Source organism: Sparus aurata, chromosome 2 (genome assembly GCF_900880675.1).
Source record: "Sparus aurata chromosome 2, fSpaAur1.1, whole genome shotgun sequence".
NCBI classification, from domain to species: Eukaryota; Metazoa; Chordata; class Actinopteri; order Spariformes; family Sparidae; genus Sparus; species Sparus aurata.
In genome coordinates, this window is record NC_044188.1 from 29,707,444 (window position 1) to 29,726,129 (window position 18,686).

Here is an 18,686-nt window from a genome sequence, read left to right on the forward strand (position 1 = left end):
TTTGGTTGTAGGCTTGCCATTAAAGGTTGCAGCCCAATAACATCAATCAGTGAAATAGGCTCATTCATTTAAGAATGGGTTGATGTTCTCTCTCTGAGCTGGTGGGACAGAATATATTCAAATACGGATTAATACTATGGTATACACTGTTTTTTCTTTCTTTCATTGAGAGGTTTATGGTAACATTTGTCTGCTTTTCATGTGAATGGAAATGTCTGATGAGTGTGCAGGAGTTAGCGGTGGCATTTGTTCTCATGAACTGAGGATGTTCTGACGCTGAATTGAGCACCAACAGTCTGAGTTTCATCCCAGTCTTCTCCCATAAATAATAAAGACTAACAATAATAACCGGAATTATTACGAAATAAATATATAATGTGTATTTGGCTTCATAATCACTCACACAAATCAATTATTTAAAAGCACAACCAAAGGGAGACACATAAAAAAAGCCCAGCCAGTGGACATAAGAATAAACGTCTTTCTGCGTGTGTGTGGGTGCGTGTGTGTGTGCGCGCGCTTGCGTGTGTGTGTGTGTGTGCGCGCGCGCGCGTGTGTGTTACCTTGTTAATGAAGGACCACTCCTCTCGCTCCCTCTCTCTCCCCTCTTCCTCCCTCTCTCCTCCATACATCGGAGGCTGTGTGGCTGCAGCGGCGGCAGAGCGCGGTGCGGAGCCTCTGGAGGGGGACCGGATAATCCAGGCGGACTGTCAGCGGAGTGGATCTCCTCTATCAGCGCACTCAGAGCAAACGGCACTTTTACGTTCCCTCCGGCAGCTTTGATTGAGACACCACAGGTAAGGTGTTTTTGGCACAAGTTTCCTTCGCTCCGGGGCAGTCCACACGCACTGACGCTCGTCTTCCACCAGCCAGTGTATAATCAGAGTGACAGCAGGATAAGGGCTCTTTTAAATTCACATATTTTCTTGTTTTTTTATTTGTTTTTTTTTTAGAATTATGGAGAGGGAGGGTGAAGGAAAAGAAAACTACCACAGCTTAACTTGGAAGTCACGTCTTGGCAGTCGACACGCTAATGAGAGGTGTCCACTCATTTTTACGCGCGTTATCTCCGCTGTTAGTCTTTTCTTCACGGTGTCAATGAACGGGTGGACACGTTTTTAATGGTCAGTGAACCTCGAGGATCCGGTCGGCTAGTGAACAAAAGACTAGAAAAATGATCCAAGTGTATGTGAGGATGCTGAGTCGGTCTGCGAATTACTTTTACTTACTGCTGACTGACTGACTGACTGTACTTATATGGAGGGGTGTTGTGTCTCTAGCACACATCTGTACCAACTGTACAGATGTGTGTTATGTGTGTTATAACACATCTGTACTAACTGTTCATCATATCATGGGTTTATTTCTATTCTACTCTTTTACTTTTTTTTTTTTACTTTTTTTTTACCCTTTCCATGCAGTCTGTTTGCGTCTTTGGCGATGGTTCGCCAGGTAAAACTTAATTAACGCCATTAGACTTCGTCATAAGCGAAAGCCGAATGGGCTTAAAACATAAGCAAAAGTAGGACTGGCTGATACCTCTGCTCGCTAATCGTGTTTTTTTTTTTTTTTTGCGCACCAGCAGCAGCCTGCTCTGCGTATTTACGCACCGCGAGTTTTTGCACTGGTCCCAAAAGTTTGCAATCGTAATAGTCGCTTTCTATGTCAACCGCTATATTCACCGCTGAACTACTTACTGAAGTGTATTCATGCGCTCCTCAAAGCTACAGACGCGTTTCCTCCTATGTAGAATCGGTGCGACTGAATACTTCTTCGCTTTGTTGGGAAACTAATAGAAAAAAATTAAGCCCAGACGCACATGTATACAATTATGTGTTATTTGGCACAAGACAGCCCACAAAAGATAAGATAGTTCGGCACCCAGATATGAAGACAGGTACAGTGTACAAAAAAAACCTTGTTCAATCGTTTTTGTGGAGTCATTAAGGTGGAGTTACAGTATGTGAGCACTGCTAGTCACTCTTGTGTGTGTGTGTGTGTGTGTGTGTGTGTGTGTGTGTGTAACCTTGTTCATGAAGAACCACTCCTCTCTCTCCCTCTCTCTCCCTCCCTCTGTGTGTGAGACAGGAGGGAGGACTTCTTCAAGGGTTCTTCACTTCAAGTGTTTCATAGAATGACTCAAACTCTGTCTTAATCACAGGATACAAATAAAGCTCCCAATGTGCTTTTTTTTAAAAGTATTTTTATGTTGCTCACGTGGGATTTCATACAGACACACTACACTTGAACAGTTTTGAGTAGCAGCACAAAGGAGGTTCTGCTCCGGTACAAGCCGAAGAAGCGTCTCCTGGTTCTATATGGGACCGTTGAGCTGTGTGTCCAAATCTGTAGTCCATACAAACACGCCATAGCGCTCTACTGCAGCCTCTGGCGACCGGCGATAAGGCTCGAGGGGGCTGACTCCCATGCTGAACCCACTGAGTGCCATGAAGCTTTCGGGGCAGGCTCTGTGACCACTTTGATTAGGGGATAATAAACCCATTTATAGAGGGCTTTCAGGTGACGTAACTCGTCTGAGAGGAGATAAAGGAAGAGAGTTTCCCACTAAGCCCTTATTTCTGGTGAACCAAATATCATCACAAACTGTAGAGGAGAAGAGTTTGCTCTCAGTGAATTTATGGTGATGGTTAAGTTGTAAATTTGCCTGTGTGGAAAGTGATGCTGACATCTGTTGTGAGTAGTTTTAAGGTAGAGATGAGCGGCTAAAGGCAAATAAATTTAGGTTTGTGTGTAGTTAAACTGCAGAAGATGCATGGTGATGGTTTAGCAGGTTACAGATAGGAAGGTGGAAGAGGTATTTTTAGTATTGATTCCACAGTAAATTATACTGGCAGAGTTGGTATAACGGCCATATTTTATGGTCTTCTTAATGTGCCCTCCAGTATTGTTGGCAACTATGCAACTAGACGGTGACGGCAACAAATCTGACTCCTCCCTCAGACCACGGGGAACAATTTGAAGGTGCTGGTGTGTTAGCCCCTAAAGCAATAAAAGTCTATGGCGACACATAGTTTTCACTTGTAATGAGGATTTCATATAACTTTTAGGGGATTTTTTTCCTTTTCTCGAAAATGCTTTCACTCAGATGTTACCGAATCGATCAGCTCACACCATCCGTGTCTGAAGCACAGTTATATATTGAGCCATTTGTGCACAGCTCATTTTCCACTGAACCTTCTACATTTGTGTTTTGAAGAAGTGTGATCCGTTCGCAGTCTCCATAACAGCTCTGTGAACCTGCCCCGTCCCCAGAGACCTATACTGATTGATCATCATTTATCTTTCCTGAAGATGTATTATAAGTGGGTAGAGAAGCAAGAGGTTGCATTTAAAATTCCTCAAGCATACATTAAATGTTTAAACATCAACCTGTTATAATATGATGCATGGGGAGTTAGGAAGACACCCATTATATATTAGTATCAAAGAGAGCTGATGGTTACAGGGCGAAGGAAACAAAACTCAGCGAGGCAATGTATAACTGTTATGCCACTTGTATATCGCAGAAATACCAATGGTGAGATCGTATATCACCATGGGTGCTGGGCATATATAAGTTAAATGTGTTTGTTTTTTTTTTTCATAAATTTGGTTGAATCAGAAATGTTTGATGGTGGAAATGTGCAGTTGAGCCCTGGTCCTGCCTGCTGTGTGTTCCACTCCCGCCCGTTTCCCGCGATGTGTGTGTCCACTCCTGCTTGCACCCGCATACATCCATAACACACACTCCCGCACAATAGAGTTAAATTGATTTTGTGCCTTCTCTCATCCCACAAGGAAAACACAGTGCTTGTCATAAATAAAGAAATGCATACCTTTCACAAATAACAAAGTGAAACTTAGTTGTTTGTCAGTACGCTGGCACACTTTTCACAACAAGGTCCAGTTCTTTTTCATTTGACTTGTTGTCAAAGAAAAAAGCACCTATTGGGAAAAATTTCAGATTTGAACTCAATGGTTATACATAACCTGAGAACGTTGTTGAGGAAAAGGGCGTCGGCTACCTTTCCAAGGTGTGCAGCCTGTCACCTGCAGCTCTTCATCTAACAACTCCTTGTTGTTCAATCACTCTCACAGATTGAATAAAACTACTCCCTTTAACTGATTTCCTGTAAAAGATGCAGAAAATGACCGTTGTTTTGCTGTGTGACATTTATGATGAACAGGTACTACACTCACCCAATAATGTATCGCTACTTGCCAACTTCAAAATAAAAGTGAACTTGCATTACGCCAGAAAAATGCTTTTAATGTGAAGCTGCAGCAGTAGGACATGCTTGGTTTGTACTAGCAGTAAATGAACACAGTGCCCTACAGATAGTGAGTGTGTTTTCTTGTAATAACCTAGTGTACTGGATAATACCAGTCAAGAGTTATTTCATTGATGGGCAATCTTCGACAACCCATCGACCCTAGTTAGCTTGCAATCTCGGGATCCCATGTTAATCTTTGTCTGCCCACTCCCACCTCCAGCAAAGTTAAAACAACCCCCTCCCATGAGATTTGCGCTGGGTCCAACAGGACCTACAGGATCCCTTTTCCAATGCAAGGCTCTGCTCCAGAGAACGTCGTCCTGTGATCTATATTGTCAATTAAAGATTAGGAGTTAGGTTCGAAAAGTATCTCATTTATAAAAACAGGAGGTACTTTTCTACTAACAGAATTCCCAAAATAACATGAAGATAAAGAAAGGGAAAAAAAACAACTTTCTGTTTAAACTTATACTTTCTGTTAGTATGTAAATTAGGTAAATTTATGAGTAACGTTCTGCCTCTCTTTAAATGACTTAGCTTGTGCTGAGGATCTGTTCTGGTTGTTTACCACAGTACTATCAGATTGTTTTTTGTTTTTACTCCAGTCCATGATGTGTGGTCTAGAATAAATACAATTTAAATCTGAATCTGAATAAGAGAAAGTTCTGTTCTGCTTTCAAAGTGAGCAAAAAAAACGCCCCATTTGAACTTAAATGCGGCACCTCACAAATTCAAAACAACCTATTATACCATGACACTCTCACTTGTCCTTACAGTGCTGTCAGAACGGAGTGACTAAATCAGATAAATCAGATGGTGCAGCCCAGCGCTGCAGGTTTTTGTGTGGGTGTGTGGGAGTGTCAGTCCATGTGTGTGACATGTTGGGACCCACACTGATCAGTTTGCCAGAAGGCAAAACTGCTATGTTGTTTTGCTACTAGCATACAGTGTGTTTTAAACTGGAGCACAAGCCCAAACCGCATGATCGCAAGTGAAACAACACACTGCACAGAAAAATGTCTGTTGTGTTTCTTCTGTAGGATTTAGCGATGCCAAATAACGTGCCCAGCTACTGACCTGTGTGACTCTGCCTCTCCAGTCATGCATCTGCCATAGAGGGTTGAACATTCCAGTCCAAGAGTGATCATCAACATCCACAGATGAAGAAAACATTTTTTAAAGTGCTGCACAATGCCAAACTGAGTGAATACACATTACACTCCACTGTGACTTCAGTCATTCATGGCCACAGCATCATGATGCCAGGCTGTGTTTTTTTTTTTTCAGACCCTCCTGCAGCCATGCGGAACTTACTTACTTACTAACTAACTAACTAACTAACTGAATAAAATGAATGGGAAGACCTGATTTGATCTAACCCTAACCCTAACCTTAAGCGGACCAGGGTAACCTCTAATGAACCTGTTATGAACAACACAGTGACTGTACATGTAACTTTCTTCAACTTTATTGTTTACTCAAAAAAAGTAGATTTAGTGTCAAGTTACTTTCGTAGATATTGTGGTTCACTTGAATGGGTGATTTTCTGTTGCTAGGAAGATGAATGGGAAATGCTTTATCTGACACAGCACTATGTATCACCAGGTGTCCATACATGTGCTCTTAGTGTGTGTGTGTGTGTGTGTGTGTGTGTGTGTGTGTGTGTGTGTGCAGCAGTATTAGTATAACTCTCAGATATTAGGCCCTGTCATGTTCGGTAAATAGCCATTCATCACGCATGCCTTTCTCTGTGATGGTGCCCACAAGATCCAATCCATTAGCCATACACTGTGTCCACTCAGAATGTGCGTGTGTGCGTGTTTTTGCGTGTGTGCATGTATTATAATTTATTATGATGCTTAAGGAGTTGTGACATGTGATCAAGTGCATGTGCATTTGAAAGAGAGAAGGAAAATACTTGACAAGAGGGAGTCTTCACATTCATAATATTGACATTATTAAAAGGACAGAAAAGATCTGACTTTATTAATCCCTCAGTGGAGAAATTCAGCTTAAGAGCCATAAGCAGAGAGGAAACAATAAAAATAGAATAATGTGAAGATGCCGCAAAAAAAGTAATGATTATTAATGCTAAGACTATATGCATTATTTCCGTTTTACTTACAGATACAACCAAGGAGGACAGAATAATTGCTCCCGTAGCTGTAATACACATATGGTTTTTAACCTTGTACTTTAGAAAAGTATATGAAAATAAATAAAAATTGCTTTGAGACAATCTGATTGCACAGGATACAAGCATGAATATATGGAAGCAATTAATATGTGCTCATGCTTGAAGAGCATGAGGTGCTCAAAGTGACCGTTTCATAGAATCAGAATGTCTGTAATTGTTTGCGTGTCAGTGTGTGTGTGTGTGTGTGTGTGTGCATGGGCTTGTGTGTGTGTAACAAGGCAGGGGATTGATGGATGATATGTTGAATTGACCATGACACCGCACAGAGACACACTATCCACTTTGGAAAGCCCAGTCCTCTCTGCAATGCACTTGTCATCACTGCAACTGTTGGCATGGGAAGAATGTAGCAGACATGTGCTACATGTCGTCACCAGTCCCTTTTTTCACCTGTCGTAGATAATGTGTCAAGATTCCCCAACAGTGATAGAAACTTCATTAGGCAAAAAGGTGCAGTTAGACTTGAGTTGCTCTGCAGAGCAACTGAGCACAATTAGGAAAGTACAAGGTGGTAATTGGTTACAAAATGTTCAACACGCCTTTTTTGGCTTTCCTCTTTGGCTACGATTACAAATATCTACTCAGCCCGGTCAAGCTACAGAACTGCCACATCATGGTCGAGGTGGGACCCTTCAGTTGCAACATAGTTGCACTAGGATTGCGTTCTAACTGGGTTCTCTTGTTGTTAACAGGTTAGACCAGCCAAACTGTTGGCGTGCATATCAAGGGAGCTCAAAATTTCAAGTCTTGCCCATTTTTGCTGCGATATGTGCACGGTTTTCGGCAAAAACACACCTAATAAAATGACCTATAGACAGTCACATGATCATGCTGCAGCAGCTCAGCAACAATAGATCGCTTTTGTTGATCATGATTACGAATGTATTTTCTACTGTTTTTTTATGATTAAAAGGGAAAACGCATTCTTTGGGGAAATATCGTAAATGCTCCTTTTGTCTGGGGCAGCTGGAGGGGTGTGGTCGTGTGTGCACTTGATTGACAACAGTTGGCAGGCTGAGCTCCAGCAGGGGAAGGAGGGAAGAAGACAACAGACTTGCATTGTAGCCTACATGTGTTGTTAGTGGTAATGAAAAGTAAGGCTCGTATAAGCATCTAAAAGGACTGAACCTGACTACCTTTACATGCTGTTTAATGTGCTGCACCTGAGCAGCTATATACCATGTGTAAATGGAGTTAAGGGAGACAAGGAGTTGGATCACACAAACATTTTTTGAATCCCAGAACTCTGCAGTGGTAGACATAAATTTAATCTCTGTAGCACCCATGGACCATTTAGCCTGCATTCTTTCTGTCATGCCTTTTTCCCCATAGACCATAGTACCTTAACCCACTCACCACTCATCAACCAGTCCCTCGTGATTTTTTGTATAACCATCTCTCACAGTCCAAGATTTCTACTACACATCTCTGTGTTTACCTGTAAACACTACATGCATTATTTGTGTCTTAAGTTTTTCTTTATCTTTTCCCTTCTTTGTTTCTTATTCCTCTATTCTTATCTACATGAAGCACTCCCATAAGGCAAGGGAAAGCTTATTAAAGACATCAGTGCTGAAGTTCGCTATTCTCAGAGGAGATTACAGAGATCAATTTTCACAGATCGCCTTCACAGCTTTCAGCAAGTTCACTGCGCCTAGCCACTGAAAACACACACACACACACACACACACACACACACGCACACACGCACACACGCACACACGTGTGCAAGGGCTTGCATACTCACACTGGGACAGGATCCAAAAAACAATGTATTACTCAGGCTCTCCGTCTAAAGGCCTGTGATATCGCCTACAGGCTACATGTAGTCAGCAGAAGTAAAGGAGAATGCAAACAGCTAAAATGTGTGGTGTGTGTCTTTGTCAGTGTTTTTGCCTCATGACATGAACTCCTGTATATGCTGTGAATCCATATTGTTGAATATGTATAAATAATGTTATACCTTCATAAATATACATCAAATATACCACATAAGTATAAAAGAAGTATAGAAGTGTAAAAGAAAAGACTGGGATTTATTATTTATATTTGGCAGCTGCTGGTAATGTAATAGCTTGTTATTCCTTTAAAATCGCCAGAGAGGATCAGCTGATCCCCTCTGTGCTGTAAGTGTGTGTGTGTGTGTGTGTGTGTGTGTGTGTGTGTGTGTGTGTGTGTTTCCTCAGTTTGACGAGACAGAGGACATAAATTCTGTCCGTCCCTCTGTAATAGTATAAAGTTATACATCCATTTGGACTGACACAAGCTAAGTTATGGTGATTGCCACACCTCTCCATGCCCAACTGATGCTCAGCTCTCTGCTCCTGTCTGCATTGAGCCATCCAAAGCCATGAGTCACCCAGGGACATCGTCTCCCCGAGGGATGACTATCACCAATCAATCCAACAACTTTAGCTGACAAACAACTCAAGACAAAGTGGGGGGAAATGTGCCCAAAGAGACCCCATTTTGTCTTTCTCTTCTGTTGTTATCGCGGATTCAATTTCCTATCTCTCTTACAGTCCTCCCCTATCTTATTTCTATTTTTATCGACAGGTGACCTGTAACTGGTTGGAGAGAGGGAGGAGAGGAGAACAAATGGAAAGGGAGCAGAGACGAAGAATATGAGAGAGAGAGCAATACCCATAAGATCCCTCGTGCACAATGGGAGGCCCTCCCTCTGCCGGCTTTTGATTTAAAAAGAATAAAGGGGACTTGGCCCAAAGAGAGCTAACAGGAATTTAACATCACTTCAGTGTTTTGCCCTGTAGTGGCAGTTCACCCTTTTGTCTCAGAAGAAGTAGTCATGACTTTACATTAAACATATAAATAACTCCTCTTTTATCCAACTTGCTTCATCCTTCTGCTACTTCATATCAAGTGACAGACCACTGCCATGGAGAAGACATATTCACTTACTGCCCACTATGATGAATTTCAGGAAGTAAAATATGGCGGACGCTACAGCAGTGATATCCTCAGCAATGGTATGACCCTTCACCTAGGGGGCAGTCTGGACCGTCACATGGGGCGTACAAGGGGAGGGACCTGGTCCAATGGTCGAAATCGAGATCTAAGTAGCACCAGCAGCAGTGGAGGGCTTCCTCGATGGAGCCGGAGGGAAATCTGCCTCCTCTCAGCACTGGTCTTTGCAGCAGGCATGTGTGTCATCTTGGGCAGCATGCTGGCACTCAAGTACATTTCCCTGGATGCCCAGCAGGACCCGCAGTGCCGACAGGACTGCCAACGAAAGCGCTCCCTGTTGCGGGCAGCACGCTTCGTTCAGGCCAACATTGACCCAACCATCCAGCCCTGCCAGGACTTTTACTCCTTTGCTTGTGGCGGATGGCTAAGGCGCCACGGCATCCCCGAGGACAAGCTCAGCTATGGCATAATCACGGCCATTGGAGAGCACAATGAGGAGAAACTGCAGCGCCTCCTGCTGGAGCCCATAAGAAGGCGCGGGCCCAACTCAGCAGAGCGCAAGGTCAAGGAGTTCTATCGATCCTGCGTCAATATCCAGGAGATCGACAAGTTGGGTTCTGACCCCATGACGGAGGTGATAGACAGCTGCGGGGGGTGGGACCTAGTGGGTGCTCCTCCCGCTGCTGCCGGGTGGGAGAGAGAGGATGCACCGCAGAGGCCGGACTTCAATGAGCTATTGTACAGGACCCAGGGGGTATACAGCACTGCAGTCTTCTTCTCTCTCACTGTCAATGTGGATGACAAAAACTCCTCCAGGAACGCAATCAGGGTGAGTAAAAGCATTTTGGGGAACTGAGTGCATGTTTGTGAAAGCATCACTTGTGTTCTGTTTCCTCTGAAACAGCACAGTAACAGGGCACTGGCACACTAAGGTCAGGTGCCTTATCAGCTCCTCAAATCCAAGTGAATGAACTGGAGCATGGAGGTTCATTCTGAACTGTGGGAACACATCGGTGATCAGAGATTCTAAAATTCAAGCTTCTAGAGGTGCAGGTAGTGATAGATGATAAATCAATTTGTCAATTAAAAAAAAAATACACTTTGAGCTTGAATTGACGTATGCATTTGTTGCAATTTTTTGACATTTTATGGTGTGAGTAAATGGTCAATCAATCATTAATTATTCAGCAGATTATTCAAGAAAAATAATCAGGAGCTGCAGCCCCACAGGGTTTACTGTAAAATAACTAAAACATACCAACTATCTCTTAATTTCCAGTAGTGTCGTTGCCCCTTGAAAACATGTTTCTCCAGGTTGTCTTTTCAAGCTTTTCATAAGTAGAAGAAAGAGCCCTGTGTTCAGCTTCAGATGATTCATTTTTCAGATAATCAAATGAGCTTTAAAGTGGTTTGTTAGGATTAAGAAGTAGAATTTTCTAAAAGCCATGAAGGAGTACTTAATCCTTTAGTCTATATCTGAAGCTCAAAATCAACACGCTTGGAGATGCGTGGTTTGAATTGAACAGCAGCGATATTATGGTTGAGTAATATTTGTTGGCCCATATCTGAGATTTAGAATAGATTTAAAAAATCGGTAAGACACAAAGAATGACTCGATGTGTGGGCAATATTTGTATGTTATAAATAATTCATTTGTGTAGCCTACAGTGTGTCGAGTGGCTTGTAAAGGTTGGCATTATTACAGATTATTGAAATATTAACAAGTCCTTTGATTATGCATCTGCTGAGGGCTTGGCATTGCATATGTGACTGCACATCGGAAAAAATTTAATTAGAGCATGAGTTTTGACCCTGTGTGTGTGTGTGTGTGTGTGTGTGTGTGTGTGTGTGTGTGTGCGCAGGTTGATCAGGAGGGGCTCACGCTGCCTGAGAGAAGCCTCTACCTAGGACAGGACGAGGACAGTGTGAAGGTAAACACGCTTCCTTACCTCCTTCTTAATGCGGCACTTTCTGTCATCACCGGCCATCCTTTAATTCCTCTTCCCTTTTAGTCCACCCACTTTTTATAATACGTCCCTCTCTCTTCCATCTTCCGTCACTTAGTTTCTTCCTGTATTCCTCTTTCCCCCCCTTGCCCTGTTTGCCTCCATCCATTCTCTTCCTCCCACCTTTTAGCCCTCCTACATCATCTTTACCTTTCCCTCACTTTTTCTTTTGTTAAGCTTCTTCTCATCTCCCCCTCCCACTGCCCTTTTTTCCTCACTCCTTTCCCTCCTCCTCTGTCCTATTGACTCGTCTCCCTCTCCTCTTCATCAATCCACCTGTTTTCCTCTGTCACCCGCTGTGCTTTTGTTATCCTGTCCACTTTGCCACATGTCACACCCGTCACCACCCATTACTGATGATGTCGCAGCACCTCCTGTCTATTAGTGGTGATATCATTGTGCCTTCTCAGATCCTGGCGGCATACAAGGCCCTGATGGAGCGCTTGCTGAGCATGCTGGGAGCGCAAGACCCCACACAGAAGTCCAAGGAGATTATACAGCTGGAGACCCGTCTGGCCAATGTGAGCTGATCGCATGTATATGTGCATGCATGTGTGTGTGGATGTCGATTTGTGTGTGTGTGTGTGTGTGTGTGTGTGTGTTTACGCAGTGTTGAGTAAAATCTCCTCTCTCTCCAGATCACTGTGTCAGAATATGATGACCAAAGAAAGGACATCAGCACCATGTATAACCGTATCACCCTCAGGCAGCTACAGCGCATCGCTCCAAGTGTGAGTGCTCCATACACACACACACACACACACACACAAACACACACACACACACACACACACACACACACATGCACACAGCACATAAAAATACACATCATTCAAAACCTGGTGTGTGTGTGCACATGCAACTTGGGTAGAAGCAGACGTGATGGATTAAGATTTGAACTCCGACTGAGCATTTTAAGTAGTGTGGCAAGTGTGTGAGCGCACAAGGGGAAGGTGTGTGTGTGTGTGTGTGTGTGTGTGTGTGTGTGTGTGTGTGTGTGTGTGTGTGTGTGTGAGGATGGAGGGAGCGATACACACACACACACACAGAGTGGCCTAAGTGACTCACAAAAGCTGTCCGCGCTGCAGGGGTAGAAAGGGAGGTAGAGGGTTGGAACAAAAGAGGGGAGAAGGAAAAGAAGAAAACGAGGAGACGTGAGGGGGTATTGGAAATGATGGAGGAAGGGGAGAGGAGAGCAGAGGGAAAGACGCTGTAGACAGAAGCAGGGAGGAGAAGGTGGGGGCTCTCTTCTGAAGCAGCGGGAACACTGACAGAGAATCCTCAAGATGTTTCATGGTCGAGGGAGGGATGGATTGGGAAGGGAGGGAAGGAGGAGAAATGGAATCTGGGCTGTGTTCTGAGAGGCAGAGAGAGTTTGAGTCTGAGTTTCGTGGCCAAGAAAAACTACACACATGGAAACAGACAAGCGTGAAAGTGATTGGGAATAAAAAGGAATGTGGGAGACCCTTGAAAGAAAAAAGCGAGTCCTCGGCTGGGGCAGATTAGAGGATATAGATTGAAGCAGGCAAAATTAATGCTGCCAAATGACTTCATCATCATGCTGCTGTTTATTAGCCTGAACTTGGATTTGGAGTCCAAATGCGGTAAAATATTTGAGTGCTGTCACTCAAAATTGAAAGTGGCAAGTACCTAGCACCACCAATAATATACCATTTCCAAAAAGCAAAGAAATTGCCAAAAAAGTAAAATGATTAAATTCACAATAGAATAGATCTCTGTTGAAGATTTAAGGCAGCTGGTCCCGACATTTTCATCTTTTGTTACCCTTAAAGTAAACTTAAACTTTTGTTTCATGTTTTAAGCCTGGGCAGGTAAAACTACAGTAAGAAACATCGGCCCATGCACCATGTTGACATTTCAACGCACAATGGACACACAAGTTGAAGTGGAAATTTAACCTAAAGAAACATCAGGTTGCAATGTAAGAAATGTATTTCAACATATGCATGGTTTGCCCTCTGAAAATCTAAAAATCAAATAAAGAAATGTAACAAATGATTTCATAAAGATGAGATCTACACAGAAAATGCAACTAAAAGTGAACAGAGAGCTAAATTAATCTGCCAGGCATGGATACAGCGGCCACCATTGGTTCTACAGCCATACTGCAAGAAGAAACCACATCCTACACACTGGCTCTTTAGCCATCTTTGAGTGTTCCAGAAAGGAATTGTGCCTTTGCTTGATTCTGTGTGTATCATGTTGTTTCAGTATTTCTTCTCCCTCTGTTGTTGTGCGCCTCTGTAGCCTGCCATTGTTGAATTGCCTGCTGTCAGCAACGAGCTCTGAGCCTGTTTATGCATCAGGTCAAGGTCTACTAACAGAACAGGTCTAGAAGTACAAAATGAACTGATTGAGGTCGGGCCACAGTAACCTCTGAACTCCTAAAGTTCTGTTTACCAGGTCATTTCTAGTAATGAACATTTGAAGGACTCAATGTTCAATTGGGGATTGGATCTAGTAGCAGACACAGCTCCAATTAGATTTGGAAATACTGGACATAGGACTCCCATTTGTCATAGAGAATGCCACATAGTGGTTAAAACATTCCCACTATAACAACAACAACAATAATAGTAACAATGATAATGATAAAAATAATAAAGACTAGTGAAACTTCTGAAAAAATTAGGCCCAGTAGCTGTAAGGTGATCCTGGGAAGGTTGTGGTTTGGGATTCAACTTTTTTTTTTGGACGGGGGGGAAATGAATAACTCTTTATGACTCTGACACTGTGTCACTCCTCCGCTCACCATAGCTCCACTGGAAACGCCTGCTGGACAGAATCTTCCACGACAACTTCTCAGAGGATGAAGAGATCGTGGTGCTCGCCACAGATTACATACAGAAAGTCTCCGACATCATCAAGACCACTTCAAAGAGGTAAGGAAGGGAGAAAACGGTTGGCTGGGTGGGGGGGTGGAGGGATTGTGGAAGGGCAGAGAGGGGAGAAGGACGAGGGCGCTGAGGTGTATGGAAAATCGATGAAATTAGACGCAGGAATTTTTTTGAGGCGGTACTTTTTGAGCATGAGTAAGCGCTTTTGTTTTAAGTTGTTTTGTGTGTGTGTGTGTGTGTGTGCATTGCCTTTGTATAAGGGATGTCAGTATAGTTTGGGCCACCACGCAGTGTCATGAGGTGTATAGATTGGTTTTTGAGTGGCGCTGTGCATGTATTTGTGTGTATTTGTGCATGTGTGCATGTTTGTGTGTGCAGTGAGTCACTCCTGGGTAAACCCCTAGTTCTGCTGCAGCTGATTATTATTGATCTACACCTACACTTTTCTACCACCTGCAGACTCAGACAGACGCACATGGACGGACACCCGAGCGCACACACACACACACACACAGAGTGGCCTAAGTGACTCACAAAAGCTGTCCGCGCTGCAGGGGTAGAAAGGGAGGTAGAGGGTTGGAACAAAAGAGGGGAGAAGGAAAAGAAGAAAACGAGCACATGCACACATACACACACACACACACACAAGAACGCACTTTCTTTCCCCTTCCTCTTCTTGACAGACTCCAGGGGAGGCCTTAGAGGGCTGCTGTACGTCAGGGTGTGTGTCACAGTAACTGACAGCTCGCCAATAGTCACTGTGCTCTACACACAAATACACAACAGCAGTCAGCCCTCATGCATGGCTGACTGGCCAGATGACTGGCTCGCGGGTGGATTACTTGCTTGTCAATTATGTCGGTGACTGGATATATGTCTGTCTGTCTGTCCGTCTGTCCGTCCCTCCGTTCATCTGTCTGTCTAGCAGCAAAACCTATTCAGACATTTCATAACTCACCAGTTGGTGACAGAGCTGAAACCAAAACGTTTCTCACAACAGCAAATCTCCTCCAGTTGTTTTAAGATGGACAGAGGTGCCTGGACAGCCACCTGTCCTTCAGTCCTTCAATGGGGCCTTCCCGCTAGCACTCTTAGCCGTGCCGTGGATGAATGCCATGCTGTTTGGCGTTTCCGTTTCCCACTTTAATTGCGAACGTTGAATCCAGAATGGTGCCAAAGTGCGCCCAACCCACCTCCAAGCGCATTCCCCTCCTCCTCAAACAAGTGTTTGTTATGATACTTAGCTCACATCTGTGCAGGGGACTAGAGAGGAAGATGTTTCTAAAGGTTTTCTAGTGTGTGGATCAGAGGACTTTTGTAGCTTCTAACTGAACCTCTGAGCTGTAAGTCACCTAAGTAACGTACAGGAGGTATGTTTGTAACCAAAGCAGCAGGAGCAACATAGTAATTAATCCCAAACCATCATGATTGAACCTACCAAGTCATGCCAAGCCAGCACATGTGTATGAAAAAGCCCCAAAGGTTGACCAGTCACTGCTCCAGTGCTTGGGACAGAATCAGAAAGACTGTCATATCCAGCAGTTAAAACCGAACCTTTCATAAGAGAGCCCAAAGCTGGGCTTGGATGTGGGTTTACCATCTGTCCTGCACAACAAAGAACCAGTGTGACACTTACACATTGTATAACAACATCTTCAGTATTGTCCTTTATTTAAATGTCCACTGGGATCACACAGAAAGGCTTTCTGCCCCCCGCTTTAACTCAGTGTACGGCCTTTTTTTTTGCTCTTTTTTCTCTCTCCATTTACATTTTTTACAGGAAACAAATAAATGTTATTCTTCACTTGAAATGTAGTGTTTTTCACTGCTTAATTGTATCAGCGACAACAAAAGATAGGATCTTTCTTTTTGCAGTGATTTGGCTCAGCTCACATCAGTGTAAACATCTCCTCCATATCAAAATTTATACTCTCTGTTTCGGGTTTTTTGTGCTCCCATTTTCCCTTATCTCTTTTATCTGCTCTCCTGCTGCTCACCCCTCTTTGTGAAATGTACTTTTTTAATCACAACACTCCGACATGCATACTCATTGAGTTGGGGTCATATCATTAAGGGATTCATAATCCTCTTTGTAATAGTACAGCTACCCTCACCACAGTCACATCCATTAGCCCGGGTTCACCTCTCCTCAGGTCGCACGCTCTGTCTCTTCCCTTGTTGTTTACCAATCTTCCCTTTGAGTTGTCCGTCCATCCATCCCCCCTGATGGCTTCGGTAATAGATTTTACACTAAGTTTCAATCATCCTCTCTCCCTGTCTTTTGTTCCCCTCCACCTGTGTCTATCTGACATCCTGCCTTCTCTCCATTTGATCACACGTTCACCCAGTCTCAACATATCTTTCTTAACTTTTGGGTTAAAAAACAGTTTCTAGTTTCGAGGGGAAACCTGGCATCCCTTCAGAGCTCTAACTGGACATGAATTTGTCATCGTTGTTGAGCAGAGCATGAGAGTTGAGCAGCGCATTAGCAAGCAGGTAGTGTGGGAGCGGGAGGGTTTTGGATAGAGCATAGAGCATCTTTTTTGAGAAGCTGGAGGGTCACCAGAGACGCTACCCCTCACAGGAAAAGACTATATAGGTCCTTATTTTCCAGATTATTTTGGCTCCTTCTGAGCTGTTTTCCTTCTGTCTCTTGTTTTCTCTCTCTGCACTTTGCACTCCTTGCACTGACTGAACATTGTGTTGATGTGTATGTGCATTCGACTTATCGCGTGTGATGATGGAGATCATACCATCAGGTTAAAAGCAGGACAGTCTACAGTTTTAAGGGACTATGGCTGTCATGCATTGTATTCTCTCTTATTTAATTTTTCTACCTCTGCGCCGGCGATAGCTGATCATGTTTTCGGGTTGTCTGTCCTTACTGTAAGTACCATTCTTGTGAATCTCAGAAATGCCTTAAGGGAACTTCTTCATATTGGGACAAAATGTCTGGCCTAATAGGATAGAAAGACACTTTATGTAAGAAGGTCAAAGGTCAGCTTATAATGTGACAAAATAATGTTCTGCAAAAAGAAGTTCTTGCCATTATTCGACAGTTTAGGAACTTGACTGGTGCGCGGAGGCACACAAAACAGTACACGCATCTTGTAAAAAGTGTAAGTGTGCAAGGTAGCAGTGCCAATACTGCATGCCGGTAAGAACCGGCCCACTTTAAGTACTGCTTGTACTAAAAGGTAAGAAGAAATTTAAGAAATGAAAAAGATTAAATGTTATTTACATATGACTGAGATACTTAGAAGATTGTGGGTCAAAAATGGATCCAACCATTCCCATAATAAATAGTCTCCTCTAAACTCTCCCTGTCTGCTGCATGTGCTTTATATTATATTTGTCCAAGTTCATAATACATTAACATTGGCAAAGAACCTATGATTCACTATCATAGTTTGGGCTTCATACCTCCTATTTCTAACTTTCATTCCTGGAGGGAATGAGTTTCCATACAGTGACGATGGGAGACAGCACTTTGAACGTTTAAGTTTTTTACTCTTCTTTTTTTTAACCGTGTCAGTGTCTTTCCTTCATTTCCATCCTCTCTTCATCAAACTCTTTTCTCTTCAGTACCCTGCTCCCCAGCTCTCCATCTGTCTCCCTCTCTACCCTCGCAACATCTTTCCATGCATGCATAACCCTCTTCCCCCATTTCTGCCTCAATCCCTGAGCACCACTCTCCCCTCTCTCCATCTGCATCTCCTCTATTGTTTTCTATCCATCTCTTCGTCTGCTACTTCTCTACTTCCTTTTATCCTCCTCCACACCTGTTCCATTCTCTCACTCTTTTCTCCCGTCACTTTTTTCACTTTTTTAATCTCTTTCTCTTCCTGGCTTTCACATTCTCATCTTCCTCCCACCTCCAGTCCGTCTCCAGGTTCTGTCTCCCAGGAAGTTCTTTATCGGGGGTTTAAACAAAGGTTGGCATAGCAAGTTCTCACACACAAACACATACACATACACAGTTATACTGGGGGTGTCGCTCATTAGCAAAGCTATAAGGACTGTGTTAAAAATGCCCCGGTTCCTCACATCAAGGGGTCTTTCCACCGCTGCCTGTTATTTGTGAGTCGCACAGCTTGTTGCAACACCCATACACACAAACACCATGAAGCTGAAGTTTGCACTTACATTGGTGCACAGGGAATTTGAACCTGACTCAGAAAAAATCCTGCAGAAAAAAAAGATAGTCCTTCTTTTACGCCTCTTTTTTTTTGGTTGGGGTAAAATGTCTGTATGCTTACTCTTCCTAGTAATTCATATCCTAATGAAATTCCTTTTCAATATCAGTAACAATGTCAAACAATAGCATTGTTTCCATTTAGAAGACTAAGAATCTATAGCAATGTTCGTAGGCTGTGTACAGGCTCTGCTTTGGTACAGCGATAAATGAACAATTCGACTCATATTC

At 43.3% G+C, this 18,686-nt stretch overlaps 1 protein-coding gene across 3 annotated transcripts in view; it reads left to right on the forward strand.

Moving 5' to 3' along the window:
• The first annotated feature begins 589 nt into the window (after positions 1–589).
• Positions 590–18,686, forward strand: part of ecel1 (endothelin converting enzyme-like 1) — a 49,320-nt gene continuing 31,223 nt past the window's right edge. For all 3 annotated transcript variants that reach the window (XR_003982590.1, XM_030406625.1, XM_030406640.1), the window contains exons 1-6: positions 590–797; positions 9,028–10,225; positions 11,259–11,327; positions 11,813–11,923; positions 12,041–12,133; positions 14,181–14,305. Coding sequence is in view for 2 of the 3 variants with exons in the window: in XM_030406625.1 (XP_030262485.1) it covers positions 9,368–10,225; positions 11,259–11,327; positions 11,813–11,923; positions 12,041–12,133; positions 14,181–14,305 (1,256 nt within the window). In the remaining variant the exon portion in view is untranslated. The remainder of the gene's footprint in view (positions 798–9,027; positions 10,226–11,258; positions 11,328–11,812; positions 11,924–12,040; positions 12,134–14,180; positions 14,306–18,686) is intronic.